The 19,730-nt window shown below is 53.2% G+C and overlaps 1 protein-coding gene across 4 annotated transcripts in view; it reads left to right on the top strand.

Annotated features, from left to right (window-relative positions):
- The window catches only part of SHC1 (SHC adaptor protein 1), a 41,322-nt gene that overhangs the window by 5,708 nt on the left and 15,884 nt on the right, over positions 1-19,730 (top strand). For 2 of the 4 annotated variants that reach the window (XM_033174527.1, XM_033174528.1), the window contains exons 2-3: positions 13,250-13,411; positions 19,585-19,655. In XM_033174527.1, the coding sequence (XP_033030418.1) occupies positions 13,253-13,411; positions 19,585-19,655 (230 nt within the window). In that variant the 5' untranslated portion in view covers positions 13,250-13,252. Of the gene's footprint in view, positions 1-5,109; positions 5,164-12,789; positions 13,412-19,584; positions 19,656-19,730 lie in introns of those variants that run through there. The other 2 variants (XM_033174526.1, XM_033174525.1) reach the window with 2 other exon arrangements.

The following is a 19,730-nucleotide window of genomic DNA, read 5'->3' on the forward strand; positions in this document are numbered from 1 at the left end:
TGCCAGGGATTGAACCCGAGGCCTCCTGTATGCAAAGCAGGAGCTTTGCCTCTGAATTACAGGCCTTCCTCAGGACGTTTAGCATTGTTTTAAAAATACAGTGGTACCTCGTTTTAAGTACTTAATTCGTTCCGGAGGTCCGTTCTTAACCTGAAGCACCACTCTAGCTAATGAGACCTCCTGCTGCCGCTGCACCACCAGAGCACGATTTCTGTTCTTAAGCGGAGTTCTTAACCTGAAGCGTACTTAACCCGAGGTACCACTGTACAAGTAAAAGGAACATACTGTACTCTTTAGGGCAGGGCTGGGGAACTGGATCCAGCTGGCAAATCAGATCTTTACCTCTGCACATACCTGCGGAGCCACCCTCCTGTCAATCACCTGAGAACAACAACCTTCATAATCCATGGCCACTGGTCATGCTTGCTGGGGCTGATGGGAGTTGTAGTCCAACAACATCCAGAGGGCCAAAGTTTCCCCATACCTGCTTTAGCTGGCATCAGAAAATGTTTTGATGCAAACTGAAAAAAACTCTCTTAATCGAATTTTCCTAATATGTGCATGGCAAACTTTCCCAGTTCACAATTTTCTGGAAAAACCCACATCGTATATAAAAGATCCACTGCCCGGCAGGGCTGGACAACACACGGGAAGACGAGGCAAAATACTCCAGTGACTAGTCCACCCATGGCAGGGATGGGTAGTGGGCCTACAACTTCCAGGGGTGATGGGATTTGGAGTTCAGCGACATCTGGATCACCAAGGCTGCAGGTTCCATCCCCGTATGGGACAGCTGCATATTCGTGCATTGCAGGGGGTTGGACTAGAATCCTCAGGGTCCCTTCCAACTCTGTGATTCTATAATCTGAACTTTTAAGGGAATAGGACGTGGGGAAGCCTACCTTATCCCAAGTCAAGACCCCTTGGTGTTTCTAACTAGGTATTCTCTACACTGACCAGCAGCTCTCCAGGTTTTCAGAAAAGGGGTTATTTCTCCACCTTGCATGCCAGGGATTGAACCTGGGGGTCTTCCACGTGTGTATCAGATGCTCTGCCACCGAGCTTCGGTTCTTCTCCTTGGAATAGCGCAGGGTCCTAGTCCTCATGGTTCTCAATGAGCACCTGGTGTATAAGAAGCATACTATTGGTCCGTCTAGCTCAGCATTGTTTACCCTGACTGGTAGCAGCTCTCCAGAGTTTGACAAAGGTCTTTCCGCCCCCTTTGTAAAGATTCTGGAGCTTGGACCTGGCACCTTCTCTGTTCAAAGCAAGCTCTTTACCGCTGTTTTTCTATCAGCGACATCCTTTTCTCTGGTCCTTTAACTGCATTCCGCTGAACTTTGCGAAAGAAAGAAAGAAAGACCAATCCTTCCACCAGGTACATCAAGTAAAAGTTTGAAAACAAGGCCAGTGGGAGTTCCTTCCATGGTCTGGTTGGGTTGGTCACCTGGGGAACCTCTGAGAACAAAGGAATGTCTGAGCTACGACTGGGTTATGGGGCTTGTCTTGTTGTTCCTGCCCAGAGAGGGTTGGCTGATATCTCAGATTTCAGGGCTTGTAAAATCAGGATGGCCTGCAAAGGAGGCGGGGGAGAAATGAAGAACCAGAAGCAATTTTAAGTTAGGGAAACCTAATTTTCTCTCTTCTAGGAAGAGGAGGAGCGATTCCTGAAGGGGTGAGGTTGTAGTTTCTTCTCTCGCGCGTTTGCTTTTGCTTTCTGAGACCGGGGGGGGGGGGGTTTATAAAAGTGCGTGTGTCCAGGCCAGCTTTTCAGCTCTCTCTGTTCCCAATCCGTCTGTGTGAGGGATCGCCACCCTTTCGTAAGTCAGCCGCCCAGGAGGAAGAACTCCTTCCTGGCTTTGCCGAAAGGGAGAAAGAGAGTGCCATGTCTCCCTGCGCTGGCGTCCGTTCGGAAGGGAGTGTGCTTGGCCTCTGCAGAAGGCACAGCCCGCAATGGCACTCTCAGGCTGGTGTGGGGTTGCTGTTTCCCATATCCTTATTTCTGCAAAAGGTTGACAACCTCTGCAGCTGAGTTGCAGAGCCGAAGTTTATATATGCTGCCAAACCAAAAAGTAAGCTTTGGAACGCCCCAAGTCTTATATTTCTGAGCATATGCCATAGGAACATAGGAAGCTGCCTTATACTGAGTTAGACCACTGTGCAGTGTCTCCTATCAGCCCTGCCTGGAGATGCCGAGGATTGAACCCAGGGCCTTCTGCACGCAATGCAGGAGCTCTGCCACTGAGCTATGGCCCTTCCCTTTGTCATTGCTCTGAGTGCAGCGATCAACACCAAGACTTGAACCCATGGCAGCAGAACTTCCCTACTTACTTATTATTTATTGCATTTTCTATCCGGCCTTCTTCTCCAAGGAGCTCCAGGTGTGCCAGACGTGGTTCTCCCCATCCTCGGTCAAAGAATAATAGAATTGTAGAGTCGGAAGGGGCCCTGAGGGTCATCCCCACACCACAACCCTGTGAGGTAGGCTAGGCTGGGAGGCAGTGACTGACCAGGGCTACACCCCGTGACGATTTGAACCCTGGTCTCTCCCAGGTCCTAGTCCGACACTCTTAACCACTACACCACTCTGCTTCGCTGGGCAAATTGTTTATGCCATTTTTTTCTCTCTTTTAATGCCATAAGTCAATTTGGTCAAGCATTCTGCTTTCATGAAAACCCCCCACTCATGTGATGGAGCGAGCATCTCTCACCCCTGCTTGTCCCCCTGCAACTGGCATTCTGGGGTAGACTTCCTTTGAACATGTGGGCTCCATGAATCCATGGAACTCCTTCTCAAAAGCTACATAAGCTATTGGGAGCTGGCACTGGGCACCCCACTCTGCCTTCCCTCCTGCTTTCAGGCCTCCCTGGCTTGCTCCCCCCACTAGACAGCTCATTAATCACCGCCTGTTTACGGCTGACTTTCTCTAGCCTGCTGCTGCGTTTTCCTGCTCCTCCTCTGAGCTCCCCTTATCTGGTAGCCTCCCGCCCTAATCTCTCCCATCAGCCAGGCTCCATGCCTGGGGCGAGGTTAGGGGCCCAGATAGAAAGGCTTGCTTGCTTCCAGCAGCAACACCAGGAAGTTCAAATCCTGTTTGTTTGCCTCCCGCACAAGCATATCTCGGACTCTGCATTCTTCCTTTGGAGGTTACTGGGGAGGGGTCTTTGCCACCATATCAGCCCAAGACTGTGGGAATGTCTATGAGGGATGTGGGGGGGGTGTATTTCACACAAACACAAACACACACACTTTATTCATTTTGAAAAACCAGAAAATGTACAACAGTGTACGATAGGAACTTCCCAAAATGCTTAGTTGATCAAATACAATAATCACATCTATTGGTTTATATGCAGCCTTTATAACCATAATCATCATAATTTATTAGTTATATGCTGCCCGTCTGACTCGGTTGCCCCAGCCGCTCTGGGTGGCTCCCAACAAAAATAGCAAAGCATGACACAACATCACGCACCAAAAACTTCCCTGAACAGGGCTGCCTTCAGGTAGCCTCTTCTCTGAAAGACTCTTCTCTTCTCTCATGGAGGCGCAGGTTAATTCTGTGTCCAGGGCAGCTGTCTACCAGCTCCATCTGGTACGCAGGCTGAGACCCTCCCTGCCCGCGGACTGTCTTACCAGAGTGGTGCATGCTCTGGTTATCTCCCGCTTGGACTACTGCAATGCGCTCTACGTGGGGCTACCTTTGAAGGTGACCCGGAAACTGCAATTAATTCAGAATGCGGCAGCTAGACTGGTGACTGGGAGTGGCTGCCGGGACCACATAACACCGGTCCTGAGAGATCTACATTGGCTCCCAGTACGTTTCCAAGCACAATTCAAAGTGTTGGTGCTGACCTTTAAAGCCCTAAACGGCCTCGGTCCTGTATACCTGAAGGAGTGTCTCCACCCCCATCGTTCAGCCCAGATACTGAGATCCAGCGCCGAGGGCCTTCTGTCAGTTCCCTCACTGCGAGAAGCAAAGCTACAGGGAACCAGGCGGAAGGCCTTCTCGGTAGTGGCGCCCGCCCTGTGGAACACCCTCCCATCAAATGTCAAAGGGATAAACAACTACCTGACATTTAGAAAATACCTGAAGGCAGCCCTGTTAAGGGAAGTTTTTAATCTGTGATATTCTAATGTATTTTAATATTTGTTGAAAGCTGCCCAGAGTGGCTGGGGAGACCCAGCCAGATGGGCAGGGTACAAATAAATAAATTATTATTATTATTATTATTATTATTATTATTATTATTGACAAACTGGTTGACAAGAGTACTCAGTTCTGGGCTGCATGGATAAACAGCATCTTGTGTGGGAAGGCTCCTGTCCGCACAATACAGTACATTAAAAGCAGTATCATACCGCTTTAAAAAGCCGTGGCTTTCCTGCAAAGCATCCTGGGAGCTGCAGTTTCTTTAAAGTTGCTGACACTGCTGAGAGTTGTTAGGAGACACCTGTTCCCCTCGCAGAACCACCTTTTCCAAAGTGGTTTAGGCCCCCCCCCCCCGGAACTCTGGGAGCTGCAGCTCTGGGATGCGAGGGAATAGGGGTCTCAGCACCCTTAAACTACAGCTCCCAGGATTCTTTGGGGGAAACGGCGACTGTTCTCAGGGACGTGACGCTGCTTTAAAGGTATAGTGCAGTTGGGGCCTCAGTCAGTTGTTCAGGCTCCTCTCTAGCACCTGAAATTTCAGCAGGTGGCCATGAGGACTAGGCACTTGAGGAAGGGATGGGGTGATGGGGAAGAAGTTGAGATTTCCTGGGAAGCTGAATCTGCCACCCGTACAGCATTCTGTTCTCCCAAGAACTTCTCCTTATATACACCCACCCACCCACCCCCCAGCAATGCTGTCTTTTGGGTTTTGGCTCAAAAGAGCTTTCCAAGGCAGCTTTGAGCTGGGTTGGGAGCAGAGGCTTCTCCCTGATGATATCTGCTCTGCAATACAGTCCCATGCATACCCCCAAACCTCTTGAGCTGGCACAGAGCAGTTTCCTGCTTCTTTCATGTGAGCATTCCCTGATTTCCAGACCCCACCCCATCCTGCTTTCCAGCATACGCCGTGGCTCGGACTGTCCTGGCTAATTCCCTCTTTGTCGCTGAACCACAGGTCTCATTCCCAAGAAGAGGGGCCCTCCGGCATCTGCCTGTGATGGAGTACACGGTAAGGCCGGCTGCCTCTCCCTTTCCTGGGTGTGGTGGAGGGCTGGCCGGCTGCAACTGTGGCGGGTCAGCCCTCTGTGTCCCCTCCCTTCCCGGTGGCGTTGATCCTGGTCTCTCTTCATTCATTCATTTTATTTGCTTTTCCACCCACAGGGGGCGGGGGGGAAATCACACTTGTAAAGGCTTACAGCAAAGAAAGCAGGGGTGCATTTCAAAATCAAACACTGGAGAAACAATTTCGTACCAACATAATAAAGCAACAACTCAATAGCAACATAATAAAGCAACAACTCAATAGCAAATATTTTGTTGCTCAGTCGTTCAGTCATGTCCGACTCTTCGTGACCCCATGGACCAGATTACACCAGGCACGCCTATCTTTCACTTCCTCCCACAGTTTGGCCAAACTCATGCTAGTCGCTTCAAGAACACTGCCCAACCATCTCGTCCTCTGTCGCCCCCTTCTCCTTATGCCCTCCATCTTTCCCAACATCAGGGTCTTTTCCAGGGAGTCTTCTCTTCTCATGAGGTGGCCAAAGTATTGGAGCCTCAGCTTCAGGATCTGTTATTCCAGTGATCACTCAGGGCTGATTTCTTTAAGGATTTGGGTCTTCTCAACCCGGTAGGGAATTGGGTCCGTCTCCAGAAGTGAGCCTGAGAACCCCGGAGAGAGCGCTCTTTGGAGGGGGCTCTCCCCAGTAGCAAAGCACGGAAACAGAGACAATACCAAGTTTCCCCTGTTATAAATTCATATAAAATTAACCGTATATCAGATCTAAACCGTTCCACTGTTGTTCTGCACTATAAAAGGGGGGAGACTTAGTGGGCTTGTTATAAGAATTAAGGTAACAGGCTCACAAGGCAGCCATAATCCCCTGAGCGTACAGGGGCATGTACCCACCCAAATCTCTTCCAGTAGCACCTTAAAAGATGAAGGGACCCCTGACCATTAGGTCCAGTCGTGTCCGACTCTGGGGTTGTGGCGCTCACCTCGCGTTACTGGCTGAGGGAGCCGGCGTACAGCTTCCGGGTCATGTGGCCAGCATGACAAAGCCGCTTCTGGTGAACCAGAGCAGCGCACGGAAACGCTGTTTACCTTCCCGCTGGAGTGGTCCCTATTTATCTACTTGCGCTTTCACGTGCTTTTGAACTGCTAGGTGGGCAGGAGCTGGGACCGAGCAATGGGAGCTCACCCTGTCGAGACCAACTAAGTTTGTTCTTGGTATGAGCTTTCATATTTTTTATTTTGTATTTGACTATGGCAGACCAACACAGCTACCTACCTGTAACCACCCAAATCTGTCAGACTACGGGACATTTCACTCACAATAGGCCCACCACCTGGAAATGGATTCGACTCTGGCTAAGACAAAGGATGGCCATTAGCCCTGCATTAGCCCTGCCCAGGCAGGGCAGGAAACCATGAACACACTTTTGTTTTGCAGAAATGTGTGCCTGGGAGGGGTTCAAGGAGGGATGACATAGGTGTCAGAATACTCAGGTTACCTCCTCTGACCCTCCCAGTTTGCGATGTAGTTCTGATGTATCTGTGATGTAGTAATGATGTCGTTTGGGGGTGTAACTTGGGTGGATTAGTAACTAATAAAAGTTGGGGTCTCTTCCTGTTCGGGGGGGGGGGCTTCCATCTTGCTTCATCTTGTGGTGGGTGGAGGTCCTGTCGCGGCAGTCTTCAATAAAGACCAAGCCTACTGGCTGCTGTTTTGCTCTGGCATTCCTGGCTGGTGTCCTTGTTTTTTGTCCAAGGGAGCCCTCAGATTTCCCCTTTAACAATAACGTAGGGATATTCTTCACAACTGGGAGCAGGGCAGAGGGGTGGGGTAAGTGAAGCCAAGCTGCAATAATTAATTATAATTAATCAGGCTGCACAGAAAAAAGCATTTTGGTTCCCGATAATTCTTTCCGATTGTGCAGATAAAATATAACTGATAGAATTCTACAGGATGAGGTATCAGTGTGTGGAAACAGTCCAGATCCAAAGATCCCCAGACTTGCACCTCCAGATGGTGGAGACACCAGGTGCCATCCTGGAGCCCAGGCATCTTAATTGGGTCACCAGTAGCCAGGAGCAAAATGCGTCTGGCGCTTTTCAAACACTGCTTCCAAAGCTGGAAACAGGCCCCCCCCCCCACTGCACGATTCTGCTCCTCCTCTGATCAGGGGATATGGCAGCATACAAGTTTTTCTAGGCTGGCGGGAGTTGTAGTTCAGCAGCACCCGGAGTTCCAAAGGTTCCCTGCGCCTGGCGCATGTTATCAAGGGAGAAGGCAAGGCATGAATCTAGGGAGGCGGGAGCCTGTGACCTTTCTGATGCTCAGTGCATGTTATCCTGACCTCCTTGAAATAATCGGGCAGAATCAAAATGGAAATTTATTATTGGGGCAAAGGCCCTAACCCAGGTCTCAAACTGAAAGTGGGTTGCGAAGCCTGCACAGACTTTACAAGTAAACCTCAAATTATTACTGCATGTGATCTTTAAGGGGCACGATGAGCACCCCATACAACTCTTTGTTTTGTTGGTGAATTGTAATGCTGTTGTTGACTGTCTTTATTGTGGCACAAAAAAACAACACTCCCTTGATTCTTTGGTGGCTTCCAATGCTCTGCGCTGCAGCGACCCCACCTTGTGGCCAAATGAGAACATTGCTGCTCAGCCCGGAACACTTAACAAAGGAAGGCATGTATGGGTGGGAATTTCACAGGGACTAGCATCCTGCGGCCTGAGATTTGGCAGGTGGTTTCCACAATGAATATGTGAACCCCATCCTGTGCAGTTCTCCTTTCTCCCAGTTCTCCCTCTTCTTCAAGGCCTTCATCTTCCTCCTCTCCGAGACATCTCTGCTTTCTGCCCCTTCTCATCCACCTTGCATTTTATAACCCGCCCACTCACATTTCCCTCGGCACTCTGATCAGACCGCGGGTTGACCAGTCTCGCTCACTATTGCCTACACTGACCGGCAGGGTTTCGAACGGCAAGAGTTTCCCACCTGGAGATCTTGCAGGTGGATCCCTGGACCTTTTGTGCCCGAAGTGGGTGCTTTGCCACCGAGCTGCGGTCCGTCTCCTAGTAACAGAAGTTCCTAGCCCTCATGGTTCGGAAAAAGCAGCAGGTTTTAAACGGCAGCATAGGGCTCTGCCTTGTCGTGAGTCAGACCATTTGTTCCATCTTCCTCAGTAGTGTCTACACTGACCGGCAGCAACTCTCTGGGGTTCTGGGCAGGAGACACCCGGAAGAATTGAACCTGTGACTTTCTGCACCCAGAACTGGTGCTCTAACCACTGAGCACTTGCCCTTCCCCCTTAGCCTTATGGTAGGAGAACCCCCTCTCCAGGAACACTTTATCCCCGGACAAGAAACCACCTAGGAGGGCCAGGCTACTGCGGAAATGGCTGCTCTTTCCGCCCCCTCCCAAAGCCCCTATAGGAGCAAGGCCCAGAGGGGCCTCCCGCACAGGGTGTGCCTTCCTGCCTCCCTGGCCCCACGGTCCTTGAACTGGGGCTGAGAGGCCAAAGGCACATCCGGTAGCCTTGTTCGGGGAGGGAGAGCATTATTTAACCTTCCCTCTTCCCTTCCCTTCCCTTCCGCTTCTTCCCTCTTTCAGGTCTTTAGGGTCTCATGATCCTGCCTCCCTCTTTTTTTTTTTAGAGGAAGGAGCAGGCGGGTGAAACTCTGCCTCCTTCCTCCCCTTGAAAGCTTCTTTTTTATTTATTTAAAGGAACCGGTTCCAGTTCACAGTCCAGCGTGTTTAAAAGAAAAGGAACTCCCCCCCCCCCAGTTCATGTTTGTCCCTTTGCAGAACAAACCAGATCAGTTCATGTTCTGTTGGGGGGGGGAGGCCAACCAAAATGATCAAAGGGGGGGGGGAGGAATAACGTTAGTCAGAGATGAGGAGACAGAAGGTGATTAAATTGATGCATGCCACGGAGAAAGTGGATTGAGCAAAAGTTTTTCATCCCTCTCTTATAACGCTGGAACTCAGGGACACCCAATGAAGCTGAAAGTTGGATGGTTCAGCACAGATAAAGTACTTCTTCATGCAACGTGTTGTTAAACTGCGGAACTCCTTGCCACAGGAGGCAGGGGTGGCCACCAGCTTGAACCCTGGTCTCTTCGCTGATCGAAGGCTTAAAACACACACACACACACACACACACACACACACACACACACACTGGTATAAGAATGGTATAATTTCTTTTTCCTGACAATTTCGAACTTTCATCTTAAAGGCCCAAAGGGGGGGGGGGAATACATGGTAAGAAATGAACTAGAAATTATTCCAAGCTTTGCCCCCACATGGACTTAATTCAGTTCCCCCAGCGATCTGGTGAACTTCACCCAAGCGTTGCCTCCTCTTCCCACCTGGGCTTTTGACCCCTTACGAAATACCAGCACCTAGTGTATATATCTGTCTTTCTAACACTGTGACCGGCCTGATCCAGCAGCCAGGCTCATCTTCTTATAAAAAGGTAAAGGGACTCCTGACCATTAGGTCCAGTCGCGGACGGCTCTGGGGTTGCGGCGCTCATCTCGCGTTACTGGCCGAGGGAGCCGGCGTCCAGCTTCTGGGTCATGTGGCCAGCATGACTAAGCCGCTTCTGGCGAACCAGAGCAGCGCACGGAAACGCCGTTTACCTTCCCACCGGAGCGGTCCCTATGTATCTACTTGCACTTTGACGTGCTTTCAAACTGCTTGGTTGGCAGGACATCTTCTTATAGGACTAGACCAGTGTTTCCCAAACTTGGGTATCCAGCTGTTTTTGGGCTACAACTCCCATCATCCCTAGCTGGCAAGACCAGTGGTCAGGGATGATGGGAACTGTAGTCCAAAAACAGCCAGAGACCCAAGTTTGGGAAACACTGGACTAGACAAATTCAGGGAGGATAAGGCTCTAGGTGGCTGCTGGCCAGGATGGCTACATCCTCCCTCCGTGGGCAGAAGTGATATGAATGCCAGTTGCTGGCCATTGCAAGTGGGAAGAGTGGCTGTTGTGCTCAGGGTCTGCTTGCCAGCTTCCTTTAGGAGTATCTGTTTGGCCATTGGAAAGGCTGGGCTAGAAGGGCCTTTGGCCTGATCCAGATGGGCTTTTCTTTTGTTCCCATGAGTGGCAGGGAGGGAGGGAGGGCTCTTGCCTGTGGACTTCCTGGCGGAATCTGATTGGCCCCTGTGAGAACAGGATGCTGGGTTCCAGTGACCTGATACCAGGAGCTCCGCTCTTCTGATGTTCTTGCATACACAGCAGTATTGTTGATCATTGGCCATGCTGGCTGATGGGAGTTGTAGTCTTAACATCTGAAGGGCGCAAATGCAGAAAATCATAGAATTGTAAAGTTGCAAGGGACCCAAAGGGTCATCCACTCCAACCTCATCCTGCAAAACAACAACAACAACAACTTGGCAAAGGCTGGTTTATACCTTCCTCCTGGATTGAGGGAATTCGGTGCTTAATTATGGGATTAAAAACGGGGGTTTTAAAAATGCAGGTTAGCATGCATTTGCAGATGTGAGTAGTGCAGCTTGACTCTGATTGTGGGCTTCAACGCCTAGGAGCTCGCGAACCTTTGTCCAATGGCTAATCTTGTTATCAGCTCCTGCCCCCCATTTTTATTTTTATTGTGAGGATTTGTAGTTGTGATTTCGAGGTGAAAAATTGCTTTGTTTGGCTGGAACTGTCGTGATGAAAGGAAGGCTTTAGCGCTAAGAGACTGAGGCTGCAAGCGGAACCCGCCTTACCTGGGAGGAAGCCCCCTTGGATTCAGTGGGACTTGCTTCTGAGTAGGCCTAGGTGGGGCGGCAGCCCGAGTTGTGTGTGAAGCCGGACTCTCCTTTCGAATCTTGCTTCTCGCAGATTACTTAGTCAAGGCCTTCCTTTGCTTCTCTCTCTTTCTTTCTCCGTCCAGGCCTTTGCAATGCGAGGAAATTAACAGTGGCCTACCTTGCAGGGTGTTGTGTCAACTTTTATATCCTAAAGCGTTAACTAAGAAAGAGGGAGAGCAGGACACTAGCTCCAAAACCAGAGGTGTTGTCAAGTCAGGAGTGTGGATTCAGATGCGGAGTGGCCCACATTGGATCGGGAGCCACCTTGTTGTGCAACCGGGCCCCACTCTCTCCTCTTCACCCTCTGCTCTTCCTGCCTGTGTCGTGGCTCCCCCCTCTCCCCCCCCCCCGTGCTCTTCCCACCACCCCCTCCAGCCTAGCTGCCGGAAAAACCTCCCTTCGCTTCCCTGTGCAACCGCTGACCTTGATTTTCACGAGTGTTTGTGCGCTGCCGCTCCAGCTCTCCCCCCCCACAAGGCCCCACCTCCCTCCCTCCGCATTTTATTATACAGATGCCTTGTCTTCCTTTCCGCACATGGAGGGGGGGGAGGCAGAAGCCGAGCTCTTGTGAGTCAGCACTGCCCTACCATTGGCAGCGGGGGGGGGGGGCTTGGCCTCTCTCTCTCTCTCTCTCATTCCACCGCACCCCCCCCACCCACCCGCCTGCACCCGCGCCCGCCTCTTCCCCAGAACAGGGAGCCGCAGTCACTTAGAGCCCAGCAGAGATTGCGAGCAGGATGCGGTAGCAATTAACCATCTCTCTGCTCTGGAGGCAGCAGCAGCAGCAGCAGCAGCGGCGACTGCAGCCGGGAAGAGGGGAGGAGGTGTGGGGAGAGCCGAGATCGGGGCTGCCTGCTGGTTCCCGAAAGCAAGGGGGACTCGGGTTCCGCCTTCACCCCTTTGACCAGCCGGGTGCAGGGGGGGCCACCACCCGTTTCCCCTCCTCTTCGGCTCCCAGCATGTTCCCAGACCTCCCATCTCTCGGAGAGAGGCCGGCGTCTGCCCACTGATTGACACGTGGGCTCCCGTGACTTCACAGAGGAGCCTTGTTCGCGTTCCTGGCAGACCCTGCGGCCGCGCCACCTCTCCGGTCCCTGCCAAGCTGGGCCCAGCTGGAAGGCGCTCCAGGGCCTCCCTGCTCTTGGATAATATTTTTTTCTCCTTTTCAAATATATCTATATATATATTGCGCATCCGTTCAGCGGAGCGGTGAACGAGCTCGAGACCGGAGCACCCACCGTTCTGGACGTCGGCTGCTTTCTGCATCTCAGCTGCCTTTTCTCTCTCTCTCTCTTTCTCTCTCTGGGCTGTGTGAGACCTGCCGGCGGGGCGTGGGGTGCCTGTGGCCAAGAAGACGTGACAGGGCCTTTGGCAGGCGGCCCCGGGGCAGGGTGGCCATTCCACAGGTGGCGTGACGGCTCTCCGGGGCGTGTGCCAGCCACTCCTCCCTCCCGGCCATCGCTCCGGCCTCAGGGACTAGCCGGCGGCCTCTCCCTCTCCCTCTCGAGCGCAGCAAAGCTGTCCAAGGGTCGCTGGTCATCTGGTGGCGTGGGCGGGGGGCACAGAGCAACGCCTGGTTGATTCGGCGACGGTCTTTCACCTGTGGCCCCAATTCCGCTGCCCTTCTTGCGCCAACACCTCTCTTCTCCGCAGCAATGCCTACAGGCGGCCGGCCAGGAGTCATCTCGCTCGGATCCGTTCTGACTTTCGTGGGCTCCTGAGTTTGGTGCCAGGCCCGCACACCATCGCCATCTCCTTCTTCTTTCTCCCCCTTTCCCCCCCCCCACCTGGTGCCTTGGTTTCGTCCCGTCTCCTCCGTCGGTTTGGGGCATGGATCTGCTGCAAAAGAGCAAATACAACCACTTGCGCAATGACTCCCTTTCCTCCCTGGAGGAGGGCTCTGTGGCGGCCGATGGGGACTCTCCCGTGGAGCCCCTGGTGGCGGCCCCCTCCCTGCCCAGCTCGCTGTCCTCCTCCTCGCTGAGCCCCATGCTCCCCCTGGGCGAGCTGTCGTCCGAGTCTGAGGACAGCCCCACCACCCTGTGTTCCTTCTTCCCCAAGATGGCCAACCTGAAGCTCGCCAACCCGGCCACTCTGCTCAGCCTCCGTGCCTTCTCCAAGGAGGCAGGCAGCTCTGGGGAGCACCCGCCGCCAGTGGCACCGCCACCGCCACCACCTCCTCCCCTCGCTACCGTCGCTGCCACGACTCTCTTCCCGGACTCAGCGAGGACTGTCGGTCTCTATTCCCAGGATATGAACAAGTTGGGCTGCGCCAAGAGGATGCGGGTGGAAGGCGGCCAGCTGGGGGGAGACGAGTGGACTCGGCACGGCAGCTTCGTCAACAAGCCCAGCCGGGGCTGGCTGCACCCTGACGACAAGGTGATGGGCCCCGGAGTCTCCTACCTTGTCCGGGTAAGTGAATGGGGATCACGGGGCGGGGGCTGGGACAGTAGGTATTTCAGGACATTTGTGGGTGCAGTGGTCTGGCAGCAAGTCCCAATCACTGGGAACCCTGATTGGTTGGGACGCGTATCTCGGCCAGGGATGGGGAACCTAGTGCCTTCTAGATGTGGCTGGACTCCAACTCCCATCTGGCCGTGCTTGCCAGGATCGAAAGGGGTCAGAATCCAGTGACACGTGGAGGGGCCAGCCCACGATGGAGCCGCTGGTTGGCAACTAGCTGGCGCTGCAGGGTCGGTATGGCAAAGTGGGCCAAGAGCTCTTCTCCCCTTCCTAGTTCAGCATGTTGCTTGGGGTGCACTGATTGGCCATAGCTGCCTTTTCCCGCTTTCACACACCCCCTCTGTTGCTGTGGGGTGGGGGGATAGTTGATGCCACTGAGGGAGGGGCTCGGATTTGATCTTGGGGGCCTCCAGTTGCCAAGACCTAATGTGCAGGGGACATATTTTGCTGAAGTACGTGTGTGTGTGTGTGTGTGTGTGTGTTGGCAGTGCCTCTTGAGCTAAGAAAACAGTGCCTCTCCAGAGCATACAGAGAGCCTCTTTTCCATAGCTGGCCTCTCTGGGAACAGGGTAGGTGCTTCCACGTGGAGAGAGGGCGGGCATGACCTACATAAGTTGGGAGAGGGCTGTCGCTCCGCAGCAGAGCATTGACTCTGCGTGGAGAAAAAAGGCCTCAGTGGCATCACTGGGTAGGGCTGGGGGGGGGAACTGTCCCTTCTGAAGCCCTAGAGAGCAGCTGCTGCCAGTCAGCACAGACAGTAATGACCTAGATGAAATAATGGTGTGATTCTGTATGAGGCAGCTTTTGAATTCGGCTTCGCACCTTTCTTGATTCCTAGGAGGACGGTGGCTTGAAGGTAGTGCCACTGCTTTGCATGCAGAAAGTCCCAGGTTCAGTCCCCAAGGGCGCCTCCAGGAATGTTCCCTGCCTAAAACCCAGGAGGGCCGCTGCCAGTCGGTATAGATACATGGACTGACTCTGTATAAGGCAGCTTCCTATATCTATACAACACAGGTCAGGGCATCACTGCTATGAGGAAAGGAACCTACTGCATCAATCCCCAGCATCTCCAGGTAGAATCATGAGGACTAGAATCTCCCTGTTCCTTTTCAGAGGCAGGGCTAAAACTTAACTGAGGGAGCACACGCAGTGTTAGAAACTCAGATATACAAGTTAGGCAACAAATGGCTCCTAAAAACCAAGGTTGCAGTCGCCAAAACAGAATGTCCAGTTGCCATTTTGGGCACGGCGGGTCTAAAGTCTCGTTTTTCAAATAATGGACTGGCTGTGATTCACTCTCAGTTAAACATCTGGCTAGGTTAAGAGCTTTGAGAACTTAAAGAAGGAAAGTCGCTTGACCGAGGGACAGTCCACGTGTATATTGGCCTATTCCGACCTCTTTTTCTTAACGGTGACTGCTGTTGCTGCTCAGGCTGCACAGAAAAAGCATTTTGGTTCCAGAAATTCATTCCGATTGTACAGATAAAATATAACTGATAGAATTCTACAGGATGGGGTGTTAGTGTGTGAAAACAGTCCAGATCCGAGGATCTCCAGATGGTGGAGATGTCAGGCACCATCCAGGCACCCAGGCATGGATAATTTCGAACACTGAGCACGTGCCTCACACCCTGATGGTCTCAGTTTCCAGCATCTCCAGGTAGGGTAGGGAGTATCCCCTGCCTGAAACCCCAGAGAACTGCTGCCAACCAATGTAGGCAGCATTGAGCTAGATCAGGCATAGGCAACCTTCGGCTCTCCAGATGTTTCAGACTACAATTCCCATCATCCCTGACCACTGGTCCTGTTAGCTGGGGATCATGGGAGTTGTAGGCCAAAACATCTGGAGAGCCGAAGGTTGCCTATGCCTGAGCTAGATGGACCAATGATCTAAGTCTCTGTATGAGGCAGCTTCTTATCTTAACTTGTCATTTCGAGTTGGGAGCTGTTGAAAAGACCTTCGAAGAGATTTCCTGCTGCTCCCTTCAGCCCTCCTCCCCGTCTCCCAAGAAAGGCAGCGTTGCAGAGAATCCTGAGCAGGGGCCACCTCTTAACTCTGGCCTCTTTGTGCAGAGATGGGCGGGGGACGACGACACACAGCCCCCTTTGCCCTTTTCTCCCCACAGAGGCTGCCAGCCAGGCCCACCCAGCATAGCTGCGACGGTGTGGCCTCCCCGGCAGGCATCTGTCCCGGGTCTTCTGCTCTGCCACATGATTGCTTCTGACAAGTGTGCGCCCGAGCATCCATCCCCCGGGCCACAGCGCACATGCGCCAGGCGCATCGAGTCGGCCTGCATTCCTCTTCCACTTCCCCTGCCCCCCTTTCAAGCCTCTGGCTGTGATGACCGCCAGCCCCAGATCTCCACTTTGGGAGGCTGGGGGGGGGGGTATCCCGCTGTGGTTTGGCGGAGTCCAGGGTTTGGTCAGCCCGTTGCTGCTGGTCCAGGTGTGTGCCGGAGGAGGTCTCTGCATCTTCGCGCTGCCCGCAGGCTGCTTGGGAGCTGAGGTTATCTGGCAGGAAGGTTGTTCCACCCACCCACCTGCCCCAGGTAAATGGTAGGTCTTGGTGATGTCTTGATACATCGCCCAGGACTGGTTTGAGGGCCTGAGCACGATGGCACTTTCACCCATGATATACCACCAGGTGAAGGCTCCATTGCACTCTGGCAATCAAACCGAGGGAGCAATGAGCTGCGAGGCACCGTGGCTGATGGAGCCCGTTTTTCCCTCGGCGCACTGGGTGCTGGTGGTGGAGGGACTCCTGCCAGCGCCTTGCATGTGGAGGAACGAGCTCTGTTGGCCCCAGCCCCATAAGGCGCTGCTCCTGCCGAGAGAGTTGAGGTGGTTTCACCTTGGTGCCTTGTGGGGCTGGGCCTTGTTCCTCCCACCGCTTTCCAATGCTGCAGTGTATCACTGTATCGCGGTGTTTGGCCCAGCTCTAGTGAACAGAACAGGCTGCCTTGCGTGTAAAGTACAACCAGAAATGCTAAATCAACATTCCCCTGGTGGCGTGCAGAGTGCATGCCTTGCTGTTCCCCCACTGGGTGTTCACACACGGTGGTCTGAAGTTGAGTCCGAACCATCGAGTCAGACCATTGCTCCACCAAGCTCATTATTATTGTCACACTGGCTGGCAGCAGCTCCAAGATTTCAGGCAGGGGTATTTTCCCCAGTCCTACCCGGAGGTGCCATTGGGGATTGAACATGAGACCTTCTGCAAGCGAAGCAGATGCTTTACCACTGAGCTGTCGCCCTTTCCCTGAAAATAAACCAAGATTCTAGTCCTCATGTTTCTGATTTAATAGGAACATAGGAAGCAGCCTTATAGCAAGTTTGTCCACCTCACTCTGGATTGTCTACACTGAGCGGCAGCAGCTCTCCAGGGTATTTTCCCAGCCCTACCTGGAGATGCTGGGGATTGAACCCAGGACACCTTCTGGATGCAAAGCAGATGCCCTGCTGCTACCCAGACTCCTTTTAACCTCTGACACCACACTGCACCTTTTCCCCAACCCTGGGCTTGAGCCTCACTGAAACCTTTGTCTGGGGGGGGGGGCACACAACCTGTCACTGGGAGTGTCTTTGCCCTCGGTGTCCCAGTGCCGACTCTGTACAGAGAACGATTGGTTGTACCCTTGACGGGAGAAGGTGAGTGGTAGGAGGACTAGAGTCCAGATCCGGGTCTCCAGTCCATGTTTTCTCGACCTCCATTGCTGGTACAACACAGGAAGGGGGCCGGTTTTCCAATACCCCCCCTTCTTTTCCTCCCCCTGCCCTTATATCCTTTTGGATTTACGCGGAAACAAATTCACACGCAAACCCCTAGAACACCCCCCCCCCGGAACGCCTCCTTTCCTGCGTCCTGCTGTGATCTCCAGGGTCAGTTTCAAGACTTGGAGACAGCTGTGGCTTGGTGGCAGGACACCTGCTTCACTTGCAGAATGTCCCATGTTTAATTCTTGCCATCCCCACATTGGGCTGGCAAAGGTGCCCTGCCTGAACCCAAGGAGAGCCGCTGTCAGTCAGTGTTGACAGTGCTGAGCTCTATGGACCAATGATCACAGATTCCCGTGCTCCTGTCGATTCAGCATCACGAGGACCGGAATCTTACGGTTATTTTTAAGGAAGGCCATAGCTCAGGGGCAGAGCATCCGCTTTGCTTGCAGAAGGTTCGATCCCCGGCATCTGCAGGTACGGCTGGCTATGTCCCCCTCTGCCTGAAACCCTGGAGAGCTGCTGCCAGTCAGGATAGACAGTATTGAGCTGGATGAACACCTGATGTGACTCGGTGCAAGGCAGCTTCCTGTTTTCCGAATTGCCTGCTCCGTTACAGAGCCTGAGCCTGAAGCGTCCTTTGCTTAACCTACTCCGTAGGGTGGAGACTCTGCAAGAGGACAAGTTTTCTGCCTCTGAGCGCCCGGGAGGGTGGCAGACGATTGGAAGACAAACAGTGCCCTGAGAGCATTCAGAGACAGGGTCTGGCGAGCGGCATTTGCGTTGCCACTTCCCCTTCTCTGACTCATACTGGTAGCCTCGCCTCGCCTTGCTGGCGTCGCTGAAGTCTTTGTGTCTTCCCGCCGCACACAGCCGGCCTGGCAGGTGCCCAGTGGCACATCCTGTGCCAGCTGCTTGCCCCTTCCGCCCTCCCTCTTTGCTGTCGGTTCTTCATCCCAGCTGACGATTGCGCCGATGAATCTCCCCTGCGCCCTGTTCCACGAGCGGCAACAGAAAGGCTGCGGCTTAGTCGGCAGAGCCTTGCATGCAGAAGGTCTCAGGTAGGGCTGGGAGAGACTCCTTTTCTGAAACCCGGGAGAGATGCTGCCGGACAGTGCAGGCAATACTGAGCTAGATGGGTGGGCCCAATGGTCCAAGGCAGTTTCCTGTGTTGCTAACCAGCTGGAAACGCCACTTTGTGATCAGGACCAAGAGAGGCTCTTTCTCACAGGCTCTGCTGTGTGTGTGTGAGGTTGTGGGAGCTGGGTTTGCTTTATCCAGGTGTGTGTGTGTGTGTGTGTGTGTGTGTTTCTCTGGGTGTAGAAACTAGCTCACTGCACAGAGGTACAATTTGCACCCGTTCCTCTAACCACTTCAGAGACGAGTTGGGTCGGTGAGGAGTCACGGCTTTCTCCCCCTCCCGCTGCGACAAGCTCCCCTCCCGCCTGGTCTCCCAGAACCAGAAGAGGCATGAAAAGGGCAGAGCAGTGGCAGGCTGCATGCAGGCACAGTTTCTGATTCCTTGGGGAAATCCCCGAAGAGAAGGGGGCTTAGGCAGCTGTTGGGAGGCAGGGACTTTCAGTCTGGGCAATTGATTCATTGGGGGAAGACCAACCAGGGATAAGCTGCTGTGCTCACTGGGCCTGACTGTCAACCAGTGAAGATTGTGTTTTTACTAATAAAGAGTGAAGTCCAACTTTGGTGTGATTTACTGCTGGCTCGCTGTCTGATAGGAGGTGGCCTGGAACTGGGCCTTCTCTGTGGCAGCCCCCTAAGTTCTGGAATTCCCTCCCTGCAGAGGAGCAAGCCCCTGGCATTTCCACTATACAGCCTTTGACCCCTGAGGTGGTTGTTTCCGGTGCCCATCGCCCTATTCCTGCGGCTGCATTTGGCTTTAAATTGTCGTTGCCCTCCTTGGACCTGCTGGCGGAGGGCAGAAATTAAATTCAGTGACGGTGGTGATGACTAATAAGGATAACACTGCAACTTGGAAGTCTTCCAGGGGACCTACCTGCCCTCTTGTTCCCTTAGGGAAAAAGGGGAAGGTGAGCAGGATGGAGGTGGAATAATTGACTCATAATACAGTGGTACCTTGGGTTACGGACCCAATCCATTCCAGGGTGCCGTTCGCACCCTGAAAAGTCCATAACCCGAACGGCGATATCGCGCTTCTGCGCAAACCGCGCAGAACGGTTAAGCGCATGCGCAAACTGTGCAGAACAGTTTTGCGAAACCCGGATTGCTGCGTTCGGAACCCGCATTGCTGCGTTCGGAACCTGAAAAAAACACAACCCAAAGCACACGTAACCCAAGGTATGACTGTATCTGGATGATGGGGATGAGGGTGAATGGGAACAGAGGGGACTTTGGGACCTAACAGGCTCTCCCATTCTTCCTTCTCCCATCAGTACATGGGCTGTGTGGAAGTTCTGCAATCCATGCGGGCTCTCGACTTCAACACGAGGACTCAAGTCACAAGGTGAGCTGCACAGCCATCCAGAGACCGGGGGAGGTGGGGGGGGCAGGAGAGGTCGGACGGGATGCTTATGTTGTG

Source organism: Lacerta agilis, chromosome 17 (assembly GCF_009819535.1).
Source record: "Lacerta agilis isolate rLacAgi1 chromosome 17, rLacAgi1.pri, whole genome shotgun sequence".
NCBI classification, from domain to species: Eukaryota; Metazoa; Chordata; class Lepidosauria; order Squamata; family Lacertidae; genus Lacerta; species Lacerta agilis.